At 48.2% G+C, this 16484-nt stretch overlaps 3 protein-coding genes across 3 annotated transcripts; 1 reads left to right on the top strand and 2 right to left on the bottom strand.

The window, feature by feature from the left end:
- Positions 1–6280: 6280 nt before the first annotated feature.
- LOC120701572 (amino acid transporter AVT1C-like) lies at positions 6281–9549 on the top strand. The gene is made up of 11 exons (XM_039985569.1): positions 6281–6535; positions 6698–7068; positions 7237–7451; positions 7543–7566; positions 7647–7827; positions 8032–8251; positions 8414–8549; positions 8654–8816; positions 8936–8979; positions 9084–9146; positions 9235–9549. The coding sequence occupies exons 1-11, from the start codon at positions 6300–6302 to the stop codon at positions 9325–9327; spliced, it is 1746 nt and encodes a 581-aa protein (XP_039841503.1). The 5' UTR covers positions 6281–6299; the 3' UTR covers positions 9328–9549.
- Positions 9550–9748: 199 nt separating this feature from the next.
- Positions 9749–10423, bottom strand: LOC120701571. Its single transcript, XM_039985568.1, has one exon. It carries the CDS (start codon positions 10284–10286, stop codon positions 10053–10055), a length of 234 nt encoding a protein of 77 aa, XP_039841502.1. The 5' UTR covers positions 10287–10423; the 3' UTR covers positions 9749–10052.
- Positions 10424–13357: 2934 nt separating this feature from the next.
- Positions 13358–14194, bottom strand: LOC120701570. Its single transcript, XM_039985566.1, has one exon. The coding sequence runs from the start codon at positions 13946–13948 to the stop codon at positions 13691–13693; it is 258 nt and encodes an 85-aa protein (XP_039841500.1). The 5' UTR covers positions 13949–14194; the 3' UTR covers positions 13358–13690.
- Between the last annotated feature and the right edge of the window lie 2290 nt (positions 14195–16484).

Genomic DNA, 16484 nt, shown 5'->3' with positions numbered 1-16484 from the left:
AAATATAGTTGTACAAATATAGTTGTATTAAACAGTAAAATATTAAGGAGGAACCAAACATAGTGTCAATATCAGAACATAATGAATGAATGTGTAACAAAGAAGAGAAGAGACCTGGAACAATCCTTCACGGTGCTCTTCCTGCATGCCACAGTGATGCAAAACAAAATTTAAGAGTAGCAAAACAGCTGGGGAAGGCAAGGAGCTACTAGAACCGAATGAAATAATGGAGTCGAGAGTGTGTGTAACGCTACGATGGCTTCGACTAAGCAAAATATATAGAGTGTTGGGTTCTACAGATCATGAGAAGTGGAAGGAGGTGGTGGTAGTGTATTGTTAGATAGAGAGACTTAAGGAAATGACAGCTTGGATGATCAGGTTACAAACATGAGAGAAATGAAGAGACATAGTAAGGTGGATGAAGGAGTGCTTCTTCCATTGTTGGTGGCTCAATGGGGATTGAGAGAAATATAAATTAACATTTTCTAGTGGGATGCATCAATCTTAGGAGACAGAAATACAATAGGAGACTAATTGTTTTTCTTTTTGTTAACATTTCCTAGTGGGATGCATCAATTTTAGAAGACAGAAATACCATAGGAGACTAATTGTTTTTTTTTGAAACAAATGTGGATTTATTTACTAATATTAGATAGACTAATATTTAAATGATAAATGAAAATAATGTTCATGAGACAATAATAAAAGAAAATAAAGGGAGGGGATTTAACATATGTATGTTGCATAGAGTAATTTTTAATTGATAAATAAAAAATTTGGCTGTTGGGCTTCTTCTTTATTTATACTTTTGATGAATCGCAACATATTGAAAAACATGACTGAGAGAAATAGAAATTATGACACTTAGTGGGTTGATGACATAGCAACATGGCACTTAGTGGATTGATGACGTGATAGCACGATGATTGAGAGAAATACAATTATGACACTTAGTGGGTTGCATCTATATAGAATATATAGATGAGTTTTTATTTTTCTTACTGAACTTTTAGTGGGTGGGATCCCTGCTGTAATAGATGGATGGTTAAGATCAGGTGGGGAGCAACTCATAAATAAATATCTGGTCCTCGTAAAATGTCGAATTAGCCTATTAAACTGGTTGAATCAGAATTTGTATATTGTTGAATCCGTTTGGCAAAATTACGATTCACATTCTCGAATTATCGCAAAAGTCTGATTTTCAACCTCCAACCATCTAATTATCGAAATGGGCAAATTTAGCCCTTAAGGTGGTTTCAAAGGTAGTTTTGTATTTTTCACAAAAAGTTGAAAAATTCTAATTAGATCTTAAAAAATCAAACTAGTTCATTTAAATCAAAAAAATATGAAAACTAGTACTAAAGTAATAGGCATAACTATAAGCAACAAAATATTATAAACATATAAAAATGGACCTCAATTACTAACAAGTATCATTTCAATGGATAGGTTATATTTTTAGAAAACATTTGATACCCATTTTATATTTTTTATTTAAAATGAATTACTTATGAAGTTTTTAGTTTAAATTTAAATATTTTTAATTCTCACAAAATGGAAAACCACCTTTGAAACCACCTAAAGGGCCAAATTTGCACGATTTCAACAGTTCGATGACCTTTGTTATCCGGTTTCGAAGTTAAAAGTTGAAAATCAGACTTTTGCGATAGTTAGAGGATGTAAACCAGACTTTTTCAATCAGTTTTAAGAAAAGGTTGCAATATATATGAGGTATGGAAAAATCTAGGTGAGGTGGGAGAGCAAGTCTCTTCAAAATCTCTTCATGCCAGATGAGAGTATTTGAAGCGCCCCGACCCAAAGATCGAGGCTAAACCATATATTAATAACCGAAGCAAGTCTCTGGTACAATACATGTTACATCAAGTGGAGTCCAAAGTCATACAGAGCTTTATTCAACCCGTACACGAGGAGTAAAGTGACAACACAAAGCTACCGCAAATAACCACAGGATAACGAGTAGCATAACGACATGCAAGACTAGCTCTTCGTCCATCACGGCTCCACTCGATCAGCTTGGGTGCGGACACGATCTACTCGTAATCTTCAGGCACAAAGTCAGGATCCTCTGAAAAAATAATCAACAAGGGTTGAGTACGAAAGTACTCAGCAAGTCCCACCTCACCCTTACGGGGAGGGAGTTACAGATTAATATGCAAAGGTCCATTAATCAACTGGAATAAATAACAAATATAGTATTAAAGGTAACTCAAACAGTCATCCATCTCAGGGGCTAGGTGGCTCAACTAGTTGAGATGTCCACACCGTAATCTGTCCAAACCGAGGACACAGACCATTCGAATGGATTGTACACTCTGCAGAGGTTGTACGGTTTACCCACACGCACTTCACCGTCCAGAGACGGCTCCGTCATAGTCGACACCCAGCCATGGCTCAACCCCGACTAGTCGCCCACAAACCCCCGGGTCTGGACCAATCCAGGTCTCACCCCAAAACATATCCACCTCAGACGACTACCAGGTTAGCCAGTGGGATTAGACTAAGGCTAACCCATACAAGCTCATGTGGTCGTACTGAAGGTAGGTTAGGTGAGATGGCACCACAACACTCGGTCCTTAAGGCTCATCAGGGCAGCCAACAACCATAACCAACCAAACCCGAGATGTCACCACGACAGAGCTCGGTCGCAAGTCTACCACCACGGTAGCGCATGCACCAACACATTCCACACTTCACTGGTCTCATTCCCATTCCAGTTTCATCAATTAACAAGGTCTGATAATATGCCAGTCTGACAATAAATCAATATGCAACATGGCTTCAATCAATGGTTTCTCTCATACCCTCAGTGTATCATCTCATGCAATCCCTAAGTCTAGCAAATTTTATATTTACCTTCCTTAGGATCAATCATGGTCAACGTAAGGGATCGATGAGACTTGCCTTCGCTTACCTATGCGTCGGCGGCGGCGTCCTGGTCTCCCGATTCCTCTGGGTTCTCCTCTGGAATCGGTTCTACTTCGTCATACGCGGTGGAAACAGCACAACCAGCGAACAACATAAGCAAGCATAAACATAAAATAAAATGAGCTCGAAGGGAGATGAAAATTAGAGGAATAGATAGTATATATTTTTAGAAGAATTTATGAAAAAGAATCAACGGAATCGGAGCTTGGATGGATGAGATATTGTAGATATAAGATAGAGTACTTAATTAATTCCGAAAATGAATTAATGTAAATGGAGGGAGCTGGTCGTGGTGCTTTGCTGGGCCGCTGGTTTTTGTTTTGGGTTGCTCAGACCAGCACATGGGCTACCGTTTCCAGACTTTCGGTTTATTTTGTGGCCCACACAGGGAATGGAGGGGGAGGGCACGAGACAGACGCCGAACACGAGCGGCGGCGGCTGCCACGGTGGCTGCTCGCCGGAGGATCGCCGGAATCGAGCTGCAGTCAATGGTTTCCCGATCCGAGGGTATGGGGAGAGAGAGGAGAGCGAGGGGGTTCCGTTCCGGTGACTCCGGGCATGGGTGACGGAGTGGAAGGAGGTCCGCCCCGAGCAGCCATGGCTACGGCCATGGGAGCTCGGCTCAGGCAGGGGTAGGGAACGGCACGGGTTGGGTGAGGTAGATGAGATTATGTAAATGCTCGCCTCGAAGGGAATTGCACCGAGATGGATTGGTGGGGGAGATCGATAGGAGGCTTGCTGTTGGGGGAGAAACAGTGAAGCGGGAAATTGGAGCAGCGAGGAAGACGAGCGGTGGAGCTGCGCAGCTCGGCGTGCTTGGTGGTGGCGAGGCGAGCTCGTGGAGGCCTATTTATAGGCGCTGGATGGCGGTGGAGAGAGGGGCGCTGGTGGCCGGCCGGCGAGCTTCTTGGCGGCCATTAATGGCGCCCGGTGTCGTGGAGCGGCGGCGCGAGCGGCGAGGCAGCTCAGGGACGACGGGACGGGTCGGGCAGGGGTGCAACGAGCATCTCGGGCGCGTGGAGCGCGTGGGTGCACAGGGGCGCGCTTGCGGCGTGTGGGAGGCGAGGCTGAGGCGCTGTGGCGCATGGCGGCGGCCGGCTTGGCTTTGGCCCGGCGAGCAGTTCGGCGTGGTGATGGGACGATACGGCAGCTCGGTGGCAGCGGCTTGGCACTATGCGAGGAAGGGTGGCAAGGACGACGCCGTGGGCTGCGGCAACTCGGCGTCAACATGCACAGCGGCGAGCTTGTAGCTGAGGTGATGGTAGCGTTGAAGCGTGCGCGACGAGGCGGGCTTGGCCGGCGAGAAGGCTGCAGTGAGGTGGGGACTCGGCGGTGGGCGACACGGCGTGATGCCGGGTGCAGCGCGCGGTCCCGTCGAGGGGCCAGCTTGTCGCGCATGCAACGCGAGCGCGAGCGAGGGGGGGCAAGCCAAAGGGGCGTGGACGCAGCAGCAGCTCGAGTATATGCATACCGTAAGGATTGCTTAACAGTTTAATTATGTAACACCTCATATAAAGATGGTATTATTATATTATTTTACGTTTAATCGCAAAATAAGTTTTATTTTGATAATAAAAATAGGGATGTTACAGTATTGGAGTATGAAATCTTAGACGTACTCCATCTGTCCTGAAATATAAGATATTTTGATTTACTTTAAATTAAATTGTTCTAAGTTTGATCAAAATTATAGAAAGAGTAATAATATTTTGAATGTTAAATAAGAATAATTAGATCTATTTTGAAATATATTTTCATAATTTACTTATCTGGGCGTTAAATGTCAATATTCTTCTCTATTAATTTCAGCAAACAATTTAGGCTATTTTAACTTAGGACAAACCAAAATGTCTTTATAATTTCAAGATGGAAAGAGTAAAGCACTGCACGTCTGTGTGTCAAAATATATAGCCAATTCGGCCCGATCTTTTTATCTTTGTATTTCATTTTCTTCCAAATTATAAAACATGTTCGAGGGATCAGAGGAGACTAATCAGTGTGTATTGATTCTCAGCACCGACATATTTGCTAGTGACACTATTGTGGTGAACAAATATACCCCTTCGCTACAAGCACAAATCAAATCAAAAGTTCAAAAGAATTAGGACAGGATACACAAAAGTACTTTAAAGACCAAAATAACAGCGGCTTAATTATATAACCTACAATTTCCATCTTGATTTATTTATTAAACGTGAATTAACCCAAGCTGGCTTACATAATTAAGCTCCAGCTGTTTATTTCCATATCCCGGTCAGATTTTTTTTGGAGGATAGAATATTCGGTCACAAAAAAAGTTTTAACTAACCTTCCTCTGCTGCGGGAGTCCGCATGATTTCAAATCGAAACAAGCTGTCACGTGCTGCTCTCCAGCCCACCACCAAACGGTGAGATTTCGAACTCCGCTTAGGCTTTCTCCAACCATTCCCCCCATCCAACTCCCCCCAAACGTACTATTTACTATATTTTACTACCTCCCTCCAAAAGATTCCTCCCCTATAACTCCTTCTCTCCAACCATTCTCCTCATATCTATTCCCCCTATATACTATCACTCATTAACTAACTATTTATTTAACGTTTTTGAATTTAAAAAAAAACATACAGTATTTATACTGTCATAATACACATTATTATCGTGTTACGGGGCTCAAACGGGATTAATATCGTAAAGAAACGGTGTGATTAGAGATAAATGGGGAGTTTCAACTCCCCCCATACGTGGGGGGAGTTTCAACTCCCCCCAATATACAGGGGAGCCATGGGGGGAGCCGTTGGAGGGCTTCCTCCCCCCAAAGCTCCCCGTACGTGCGGGGGAGGGAGCCTTACAGGGCACCGTTGGACATAGCCTTACGCACGCCGCACCACGAGAGGGACGGGCCCACGCTCCAGTGGCGGGAGACGGCCTAGCAGGGGTCCCACTGTCAGCCGCCGCGGCCGATCCGACGTCATCTGCCTCCTCAGATGGACGGGCAGCGTATCGTCAGAACTCAGAACGCATGAGGCGGCCACGAGTCCGCGACCACCGGAGCCCCGCGTCTTCCTCGCCTCGTCGATCTCTCCCTCCTCCACCTCCCCCCTCTTCCTGCTCGCCGGCCTCATTATCTCCCTCTTCGCGCTCGCTCGAGGTTGGGGGTCGGATCGGATCGGATCGCATAGACGCCGCCGGGTGATCAGGTACGTGCAGCGAACTAACTACTTGCCCTAATCCCGTTCGAGGATGGATGGCACCGATCGATCTATATGCTGACGCGATGGGATTGGAATCTCGTTGTTGATCTCCTTGCTTGCGCATTGACGCGGGCTGTGTGCGTGCAGTGCCAGTGCGTGCGCTTCCGTAGGGACCGTACGTCGATGGACCGCGACGAGGAGATGGGCCACGGCGACCGGTCGCTGCTGTTCATCGGCGACGAGGACGACGACCTCGGCGCCGACCGGGACGGCGGCTCCCCGCCGACGTCCTCCGACGAGGGCTCCTTCTCCGAGCGGAGCGACGACGACGACCGGCGCGGCCGCTGTCGCGGCCGCGGCGACGGCGACCGGGACGCTCCCGACGACGGCCAGAAGGGCACGTGGCCGCAGAGTTACAGGTTCGTCGACCACCCAACCAATCGCCTGATGATCTCCGATCCCCTTCTGCTTTCTCCCTGCGATGACGATATGCTTGCGGTGCGCGCGCGCGGCGCGGATGCGATGTGTCGAAGGATTCGAGGCTGATTTTTCCTCTCGGCGGGATTTTCCGTTTCGCGCAGGCAGTCGATCGACATGCTGAGCGCGGTGCCGTCGCCGACGGTGAGCACGCTCATGGCGGCGAGCCCGAGCCTGACCAAGTTCGGCAGCTCCTTCCTCAAGGCCGGGAGCTCCTTCCTCAGGAAGGGGGAGGGCTCGGCGCTGCCGCTCACCAGGCCGCTGCTGCCGCCCTCGCTCTCGCAGCTCTCGCAGTCGTCGCTGCACCAGCCGCCCGTCAAGCAGTTCGCGGATAACATCGGCCTGCGGCCGCGGCCGCAGGCGGCGCACGAGGCCGAGTTGCCGGAGCGGCCGTCCAGGGCGTGCCTCAAGTCCGACTACATCGAGCTCCCGCCGCCTGCTAGCAAGTGCAGCAACGGCCAATCAATCATCAATGGTGCGTTCAGTTAACTGAATATTTGTTGCTCATGCCAAAACATCATACCTGCATATTTGTTGCTCATCATAACTGAATATATGAACTAGTATCAGTTGCAGAGTTAGCTAGGTTCAGGATCATGGATGCTAATTTTTGTTTCTGAACATCTCTGGTTGCAATGTTCAGGGTTCAATGTTCTTTGCGGCGTTGGAATTCTCACCACGGCTTATGGAATCAAGGAAGGAGGATGGTTAAGCCTCCTACTGCTGCCCTTGTTGGGTGGCAGTTCGTGCTACACCGGCTTACTTCTGAAGAGATGCATAGACAGTTCGCCGAACATTGAGACATACCCAGATATTGGACAAGTCGCTTTTGGTATTTTTGGTCGAATCTTTGTATCGGTATGTATTCCCTGACAATAATGATTTCTGCAGAAAAAATCGCCTCATCTTTTGTTTACCTGACTGATCAGTGATCACATCTCTTTTGCAGGTTGTTCTTTACCTGGAGCTTTATGTAAGTATTATCTGAATTCTGAAACTTACTCGAGAATGGCTTTGATTGTTGAACAGAAGTAAAATTTCTCATATTTGTAGGCGAGCTGTGTGGAGTTCATCACGCTGCTAGGAGACAGCTTATCCTCAGTGTTTCCCTCGGCACATTTAACTTTTACCGGCATCAACCTGAATGCGCATAATCTCTTTGCAATCACAATGGCCTTGGCAATTCTTCCATCAGTCTGGCTCAGGAACCTCAGCCTCCTCTCATATCTTTCTGGTAAGTAGAAATGTAGAATCTCTACTGCATTACCTCTTATCTGATCTTTCAGAGCAATGTATGTTTCCTTCTCTTTTTTCTAAAGAACGACAGCAATAGAATTGACTCTTGTCGCCACTACTTCAGTTAGTTTCTGAACAACAAAAATAATCTGTCAGTGAATGAAAGATTGTTCTTGACCATATTTGTACTGAACTTTTGCAGCCGGAGGTGTGATCGCAACAGTTACAGTTATCGTTTGCCTATTCTGGGTTGGCATTGGAGAAGGAATTGGGTTCCACCCTTCTGGTGCTGCAGTGAACCTGACCCACCTTCCAGTGGCATTTGGTCTTTATGGATACTGCTACTCAGGACACTCAGTTTTTCCAAACATATATTCGTCGATGAAGGATCGCTCGCAGTTTCCATTTGTGCTCCTGTTCTGGTAAGTACCTCAATAATCAAGACTATTGAGTAGCATCTGAACCTGAAAAATGAAAAACTACAGTACTGTCATCTCCATTATTCAGGAAAATCATACTATAATTTTGCTGTTTCTTGTAAAAATTGCTGTCTTCTTACTTTATACAATTCTCCACTGTTTCAGCTTCACAGTGGTCACAATTGTGTATGCTGGAGTAGCCGTCACAGGGTTTCTGATGTTTGGCGAGTCCACTATGTCACAATTCACATTGAACTTGCCACAACAGTACATTCCCTCAAAAATCGCCATTTGGATGACGGTACGAGGAAAAAAACTCCCTGAAAGTTCTCTCATTGCATTAGAATTAGAACCAAGGATTAAATGCTAATTGGTACTCTTGAATTTTTTATTTTCTGGTTTCAGATTGTAAATCCATATACAAAGTATGCCTTGACGATGACGCCAGTCGCCTTGTCGATTGAGGAGGCGCTGCCACAGAGGATGCAGAGTTACCTAGTTGGAATGTCTGTTAGAACATGCCTTGTCCTCTCAACTGTTGCGGTGGCTCTGCTTTTTCCATATTTCGGTGAGTGCTCTTTTCAGTTACTGAACATCAGTTTTTTCTTACCTAAATCCTAATTAGTAAAATCTACCCCCACAACATCATGCATGCTAATGCTGCTTCCAATACCATTTGATTTGCAGCTCTGGTGATGGCATTGCTTGGATCTGTCTTCACAATGCTTGTGGTAAGTTCTGAGCTCTTAAATTTACCCAAACTTCTGCGATGGACTTTTTTGGGCTAACTGAACAAAATTATTAAGTAATTTAAAATATGATTGATGGCTCACAGGCTCTGATACTTCCATGTGCATGCTATCTCTCCATCAAGAAGGGTGCAGTACCTTTGTGGGAGGTAATTAACCCGAAATACAGACATTAACTTGAAGCCTGAAACAACTTAGCACTGTATATTTACGACCTAGTTTTCCCTTTCTTTTCAGATCATCCTGTGCATAATCATCATAATGAATGGGGTCGTTTGTGCGTTCATCGGATCATACACCTCGATCAACCGTATGATTAGCAGCAGATAGTGCATGGTGTTTAATCTGTGTGTAGTTGCAGATTCTTCTGAGTGTTGTCGGAGTTTTACAGATTCTTTCAGATCTTGACGGAGTTGAAATCAGCAGTATGTCAGATTTTGTAGCTACGTATATTCGTTCCCTCTTTTTTTTTTTGACAGAACTTCTGTAAAAGAGAGTTTGTTGTAACAGGTGAAGGCTGTGTTTCAGTCATCAATGACAGCAAATTTCAACAGTTTTGGTCTCTCTTCTTTTCAGCCGTGTCTTCTATCTTCAGTTGTCATGTGCACAATTAAAAAAAAAACAATCCAGATATCTAAAATGAACAATCAGAAGAGCACTGTAAAATGGTTCGGGCGTTAGTAAGGTGGCCGACCATCATCGTCTTGCCTTGTTCAGAGTTCAGACTTGTGATACCCGCCGGGAAACGAAATAACATGGCAACAGGAGCCTAATTTAATTACACTGGAATCAGGAGTGTATTAGCGTTTTGCAGCAAACAATGCTGTCATGCAGACAGAACAGGAACTAACTTTCTGACACTATAAACACCGTCAAGCTCAGGATGGCCACAGAACAGGCACATCTCTGATCTCTCTTCCTCTGACTGTGAAGAAGAACTCGTCAATCACTACGACACATGAACCTACCACCGGGATAGGCCCAGCCCAATTGGGCCCTGTCACAGGGCCCTGGTAAGCCCACGGCCCTGGAGGCTTACATTCCAGTTCCACTAGTCAGTCCCTAAAGCACACGAGCATGGTGACGCAGCGGCGCATGATGTAGAACCTGGCCCTCTGCTCCTTCACCAGGCTCGCCAGCCGGCCCGGCACCGACCGGGCCGCCGGGCCCCTCGACGCTGCCCGGGCCTTGAAGCCTGCCGCCGGGCTCCCCTCGCCCGCCACCGCCACCGACCTCCGGCTGCCCTTCTTGAACATTATCTTGCTCTTGTCATCCATGTACATCTCCATTACCTCTCTACCTTTCTTCTCCCTCCCTTGGAGCAAGAACTCAAGTGGCAAATGGCAACAGCTAGCTCGATCTCTGAAACGAGGAGTTGTGGTTGTTGTTGCAAACTTTGCAAATGCGCAGCAGGTCTCTTGCTTGTGGTTGGTGATTGCAGGTGGAAGAGTGAGGCTTGGGGTGGTATTTATAGCCCAGCCGGCCCCCAGATGACCAAGCTAGCCTTCCTGTGATGTGCTGTTAGCAGGTGATTGGGTAGGAGGCCAGGGGTGATTAACTAAGACTAATCATCTCCTTTTTGCAAGCATTGTCCGGTGGGGCATCTCTTTCCATGTCCAGGATAGTGTATTGGACCATGTCCCCCGGGGATAGGGCCCGGCCGGCCCTTTCGGCTCGCGCCGCACGGTCTGCTCTGCTCTGCTCTGCTCCCTCTCGTGCTGATTTGATACGCCCCGGACCACACCGATCGACCGTCTCCGTGATCATTTGGGCGTTTGCAATCGTTAATCCTGATTAGCTCGAGATTAAACTGTTTGCTTGCTCGCGTGTTTGCGGGGGACAGTTGGGCGACACGGCGCCGCCCGCGGCCGGCCGGCCACGAAGATGAGAACGGCCGGGCAGATGAGACGGCGGAGACGACAGCAGGGGAGGCCACACCCGTGCGCTCCGCAGAAACGACAGCGACCGCGGCCACAGGCCACGGCATCGGTTGCGCTCGCGCGCCCGCCCGTGGCGTCCACCTCCGGCGCCCGCGGATCTTCTGCGGCCAGGCTAGAACCGCTCCTACCTCAAGGGACCTCGGTTGGTGATGACCCGAGCGAGCAGCTATGGCCTCTCGATGCGTCCTTGACATGGACCGCCCGCCCACCGAGCGCCCCTAGCTAACTGTAGGGTCAAAGCCTCTTCATCTTCCCCCTCACACACGCACACGACAAAGTGTCGCCCTGGATGCACAGAGTTGAGCTCGCATTGCAACTTGCTCGACAGAAAGACCGACAGCCTTATCGGCTCATGTCCGAGCCTCCTGCGGATTTCCTTGCCGCGTTCGTGCGTGTCCAAATCCGATAATTGCGTCGGATGGCACGTCGTCTCTCAACTGTCAAGAAGCAAAGGCAACTCCGGTTGTTAGCAGTTGAACCGAAGCTAGCTGTCTCTCACTGACAGGTGGGCCTCCGATCCCCCGGTTAAGCTCGAGGCTAATCGGTCGTCGCCGACGAGCGTTCAGCCGGTCGCGGCTCAGGCATTGATCGCGTTGCCATTCGTTGGGCCAGCAGCGGCATCTCATGTGGGCGTGCGCCCATGGCCGCCGGCACGCAAGCCCACATGGCACCGCCCCTGCCGCTGCTGGCAGGCACTCCGGACAAACACTTGCCACAGGGCCAGCAGGCTCTCGATCGATCGGCAAGACAGGCAGTGATCAGCCAGGGGCGTTCAGGGCTGTGTTTAGTTCCCATGCAAAAAAAACACTATAGCGCTGGGAAAACCACTGTAGTACACTGTGTTTAGTTTGGAGGAGTTTGGGGATCTAAACACACCCCAGACAGAGAACCTGTCTTTGTCAGAGTTGTTGCTTGAAAATGCGTCGACATAATCTGAAATACAAACATTTCATTTGGGCTGCTCTAGCCAATGATTTCTTCTTCTTCTTCTTTTCTAAAAGAAAAAATAACTAGCCAATGATTTGCAACAACGGCTTCAGCGATGCTGAAAGTTCATCTTCAGCCAAAATTTAGTCTCCTCTGATATTTAGAACGGAGTGCACCCTCACGAATCCCAAAGCAAAGCACTCGTGAACCTGCAAAAACGACAGGAATTAGCTAGTCCTGAGAGAGATCATGCCAATGATCACGATGGTCGATGAATGCTGCACTGCTCTGTCGCCACACCACTGTCTGCCATGTGAAGCTCCCCAGCTAGATTTAGAGCTCGATCACAACCCATTTGCCACTAACTCTGAAGCACATGACGGTGAGCAGGGGTGGGCGAGCGACCGGCGACCGCGCATCGGGATCCGGGCACGCACATGCGCGTCATGATTTGACCGGCGGCCGGTCAAGCGGCCGGCTTAGCTGCTAGCTCCCTGACGCGTGTCCCGGCCGCGACGTCGGCGCATCATGGCGTCACGCTGCGACGACGGTTAAGTAACGGGCGCAATCGATCGGTGTGCCGACATGCAGCCGAAAGATTGCAACGGAGACGCACGTATTTTTCAAATCGGCATGCAAAGTGCAAACTGTGTGCCTGCCCCTGATATACTAAGGGGGTGTTTAGTTGGTGAAAAAATTTGGATTCGGTACCGTAGCATGTTTCGTTGTTACTTGACAATTAATATCTAATTATGAATTAATTAACGTTATTAGATTCATCTCGTATGAATCAATTAGACTCTGTAATTAGTTATTTTTTCAATTGCATTTAATGCTCCATACATGTGTCTGAAAACTCGATGTGACGGATACTGTGCAAAAAAAGTTTGGGAACTAAATTCTGCCTAAGCATGGTGCGTTAGAGAGAGAGATGCTCATGCATGGTAGTTAGTGTTCCTTTTGCACTTGCTAACCTGAACCCATCATGCATTAGCCTGTGAGTTCAGTGGAGGCGACGAGGATCCATGTGCCGCGATCGGTTAGCAACAGGACACGAGCTCCGGACACGCCAGATGTGTACAAATTAAGGTTCAAACACTTGAATCAGGTCAAGGTAATCACGATACAGGTATGTCTATGTTCATTATTATCAGTACTAGATTGCTCATACTGATACACTGTTGTTGTTAGTTTAAATGGCAGTTTCGTCAGAGAATTGTGGACCGTCAGGATACGCATGTTGGCGCTAGGTCCTGTGACTGTAACTGTAAGGGGAAGCGACAAAGTGGTGACCCATCAATCGACCAACTGTCCAGTCCACATTTGCACACCCATGTGCAGCAAAGCCACAAACCACCACCATTTGGTTGATGCAGATTCTGCCTGAGTATCCAGTGGTTACAGGTTAGTTGTACCAAATCCAAACATCCAGTCCATCATCTGTCCCATGTTGATGCCAATATAGTTCAACAAATAATGGCGCACGCTTGACAAAAATGAAAAGTGATCAAGATATGTATTCCACACAATTCAGTAACAGAGAAAAGGGGAGTAGCAGTAACAATGGCTTAGCGTTTTTACAACAATGCTAGCTGCGCTTCAGGCAGCAATTACATCCAAGCTATAATTTGTTGGCACACTAGAAACACTACCAGGAACCACAGGATGGCCACAGCAAACATCGGCACATCTCTCTCCCTCAGGTTGGGCTGGGCCCAGCAGGGCCCGTGGCTTCTGTAGAGCTCCTGATGGGCCGGGCCCGGGCCTACAAGCCCACAACCTTCAGGCGGTGTCAGCCAGAAGCCCAGAAGCAGCAGCAGCAGCAGCTAGTCCTTCCAGCACACGAGCATGGTGACGCAGCGGCGCATGATGTAGAACCGCGCCCGCTGCTCCCTCACCATGCTGGCCAGCCGCCGTGACGCCGACGACCTGGCCGCCGGGCCCCTCGACGCCGCCCGGGCTCTGACGCCCCTCGGGCTCCCCTCGTCGGCTGCCGGCGCCACCGCCGCCGCCGACCTCCGGCTCCCTTTCTTCGAGCTCGAAGACAGCTTCGCCCACTGCTTGCCGTCCATGTACATCTCCATTGCTTCCTGATGATCTGGTTAGCGGAGCAAAGCTGTCCCTGATCTAGAATTGGTAGCTGTTGCAAGCTGCAGTGTGTGGTTAATTCGGTGTGGTTGTTGGTGGTGGATGGAGAGATGAGAGATACGAGCTGATGAAGCGAGTGGTAGGGGAAGGTGATGCTATTTATAAGCCCCCGAACATGCATGCTTACTCGTAATGTAAACGGGAGATTAGGGAGGTTGGGCTGATGAACTGAAGGGGAGTTCAGTGCTAGAGAGATTTGTGTGGTGTCTTGTCTGGTGGGGCATCTCTTTCCTTGTCTCTGAATAATTTTTTTGGACCATGTCCCCCGGAGACCGGACCCTGGGCCCCGCCGGGCGGCCCTTTCTGGCGTACGTGGGACAATGGGGATGTGACATGTGGCCTGGACTGAATGAATCCGATCCATTGGTATGGTTTAAACTAATTAAAACTGCTTTTTAAATCTGCGATCAGATCAGGAGAAGTAGAACGAATGGATCGGAGTGCTTGTTGAGCCGATAAGTGCAGGAGATCGAGATGAAAAACATGCCCGGCGGATGCCTGATTGATGGATTCTAGTCCTCCGGTCAAATTCTGATGGCTCTCGCAATCCGCATCCACGGACTGGTTTAATTTGCCTGGGTGCGGGACACGACACGACACGACACGGCAAGTCGGGATGGAAACAGGGGAGACCGCCCCCGTGCGCTCCGCGGAAAGGACAAGCGGCCGCCGCCGGCACGCACGGGCACGGCACGGCCGCGCACCCACGGCGCCTCGCCGTGCCCTCCACCACGGCCGCCGCCGCCCGAGGATCTTCCGGCCGCGGGTGTAAGCGCCTGCGCATGTGCCCTTGGCTTGCATTTCTTTTTGTCTACCTGTTCCTGTGCTCGTTGAGGTGTTGAGCTCGATCAGGCACAGCAGAACGCCTGAGCATGTCGCTGGTACTCGTTCGTGGGGGGCAACAGGTAATCAAGGCTCCAGCTAGCCTGCGTCCCGTGCACCGGCCCGGCAGCGTCCGCCACGGCGACGAGCCCGGCCACATGCCTGGCCGCTGCGCGCGCAAGCAAGCAAGCACCAGGCAGAAGTTGCAATCTGTCCAGCAGACAAGGAATGGCAAGGCGATGGACCAGAGGCTTCGGAGCCATTAGATCATTGATGTCGGGACAGGCTATGAAATGCTGTCGATCGTGTTCATGTTCTAATGAGGACGAATGCTGGTAATAGCGAATAATGCTCTGCTGTGTATGTAGCATCGAGCATTGGCGACAGAAAATTGATTTCTCTGAAAAAAAACAGTGCTGGCATGCGGGGCGAAGGTAGAGCTGAATTGAGAGAGCATGTTTATGAATTTGCTGCTAGCTCTCTTATATGATGAAAATTTGATGATTAATGCTAGACTTTTATTTTGACGTGGGTGCATCAGAGCTATATATATAGCTCCGCCCCTACTGCCAGGAAAGGAATTGTTAGCCTCTCCTACTCCAGATTTTATGTTTTGAGCATAAACTTGCCCACAGTCAAATTTGTTCCGGAATAATTTTTAATTATTACAGTAATATAAAAAATTTGTTTGAATTTTTTTTGAAATAAATAATAATAATTATTAGATTTTTTTGTGATAGTTTAACTGCTAGTCACTTGAGCGACTCTTAATATGTGCGCGGCAGACGAGACAGGGATGAGACGAGATGAGCTGTAACCGAAACGATCCACTGCTTTGTGGTTGTGGCACAGCGTTGTTTACAGCAAAAACAAAAAAAAAGTACCAGCCTCTGAAAATATTATTGGGCCGTGTGCTACAGGCCCATGGTCAGGGCCACGGTGCGGGTCGGGCCCAAAAAAGTCGGATCCTTGTATCGATGTGGACTGTCCAGCAAACCAAGCCGGCCCAGTCCCTTCCGACGCTCGCTCTTCCGCGGCTTTTTTATTTTTATATTTTTTAAAAATATTTTTTACAGTAATATATTTTCGATTTCATATTTTACAGTTTTGTACCCCTACCGCCCGGCAGGGGGCGGCAGGCTCCCCCAAAAATATAAAAGCTGAGCGAATTCTAAAGGGGCTGACCAATTTGATACAATGAACAAAATTTAAATTGAACGTTAAACAAGATACCACATAAGATATTACATCGAAGGTTTCATTCATTACAACCAAATTCTATAGAAATACGCACTGCCAACTAATTAAACAAGACATTTAGGCATACTACATACACAATATACTTAGTTTCGTACAAACAAATACATTGGAAGGTGTGTCGTGCACAACTACATGCTGCGAATTCTTGTAGGTGGAGACGACCCATCCGTTGGATTCCCGGAAGGTCCAGCCTCGGCAGCAGCAGTGGGTATGGCTTCAATTATAACCACTAATCCGAACCCTAAGTGCTTGCAATAATAAAAAATACTAATCATAGAATTAAATATACAAAAAAAATTTAATGAAAAAGTTGAGAAATATTGGTTACCTGCGGTTCGGATCCAAAATCCGACAGGGCTTCGCCGGTGGAATTACCTCTCTCACCCCTCC

This window comes from Panicum virgatum, chromosome 3K, assembly GCF_016808335.1.
Source record: "Panicum virgatum strain AP13 chromosome 3K, P.virgatum_v5, whole genome shotgun sequence".
Taxonomy (NCBI): Eukaryota; Viridiplantae; Streptophyta; class Magnoliopsida; order Poales; family Poaceae; genus Panicum; species Panicum virgatum.
This window is presented reverse-complemented; position numbering and strand designations above follow the sequence as displayed.

What these genes read in the sequence shown, in the direction of transcription:
- LOC120701572 (XM_039985569.1), top strand. Translation starts at nt 6,300, where the DNA reads ATGGACCGCGACGAGGAGATGGGCCACGGCGACCGGTCGCTGCTGTTC. An exon ending in ACGTGGCCGCAGAGTTACAG is followed by an intron (nt 6,536 to 6,697) that starts GTTCGTCGACCA and finishes CGTTTCGCGCAG; the next exon opens with GCAGTCGATCGACATGCTGA. An exon ending in TTGGTCGAATCTTTGTATCG is followed by an intron (nt 7,452 to 7,542) that starts GTATGTATTCCC and finishes TCTCTTTTGCAG; the next exon opens with GTTGTTCTTTACCTGGAGCT.
- LOC120701571 (XM_039985568.1), bottom strand. Translation starts at nt 10,286, where the DNA reads ATGGAGATGTACATGGATGACAAGAGCAAGATAATGTTCAAGAAGGGC.
- LOC120701570 (XM_039985566.1), bottom strand. Translation starts at nt 13,948, where the DNA reads ATGGAGATGTACATGGACGGCAAGCAGTGGGCGAAGCTGTCTTCGAGC.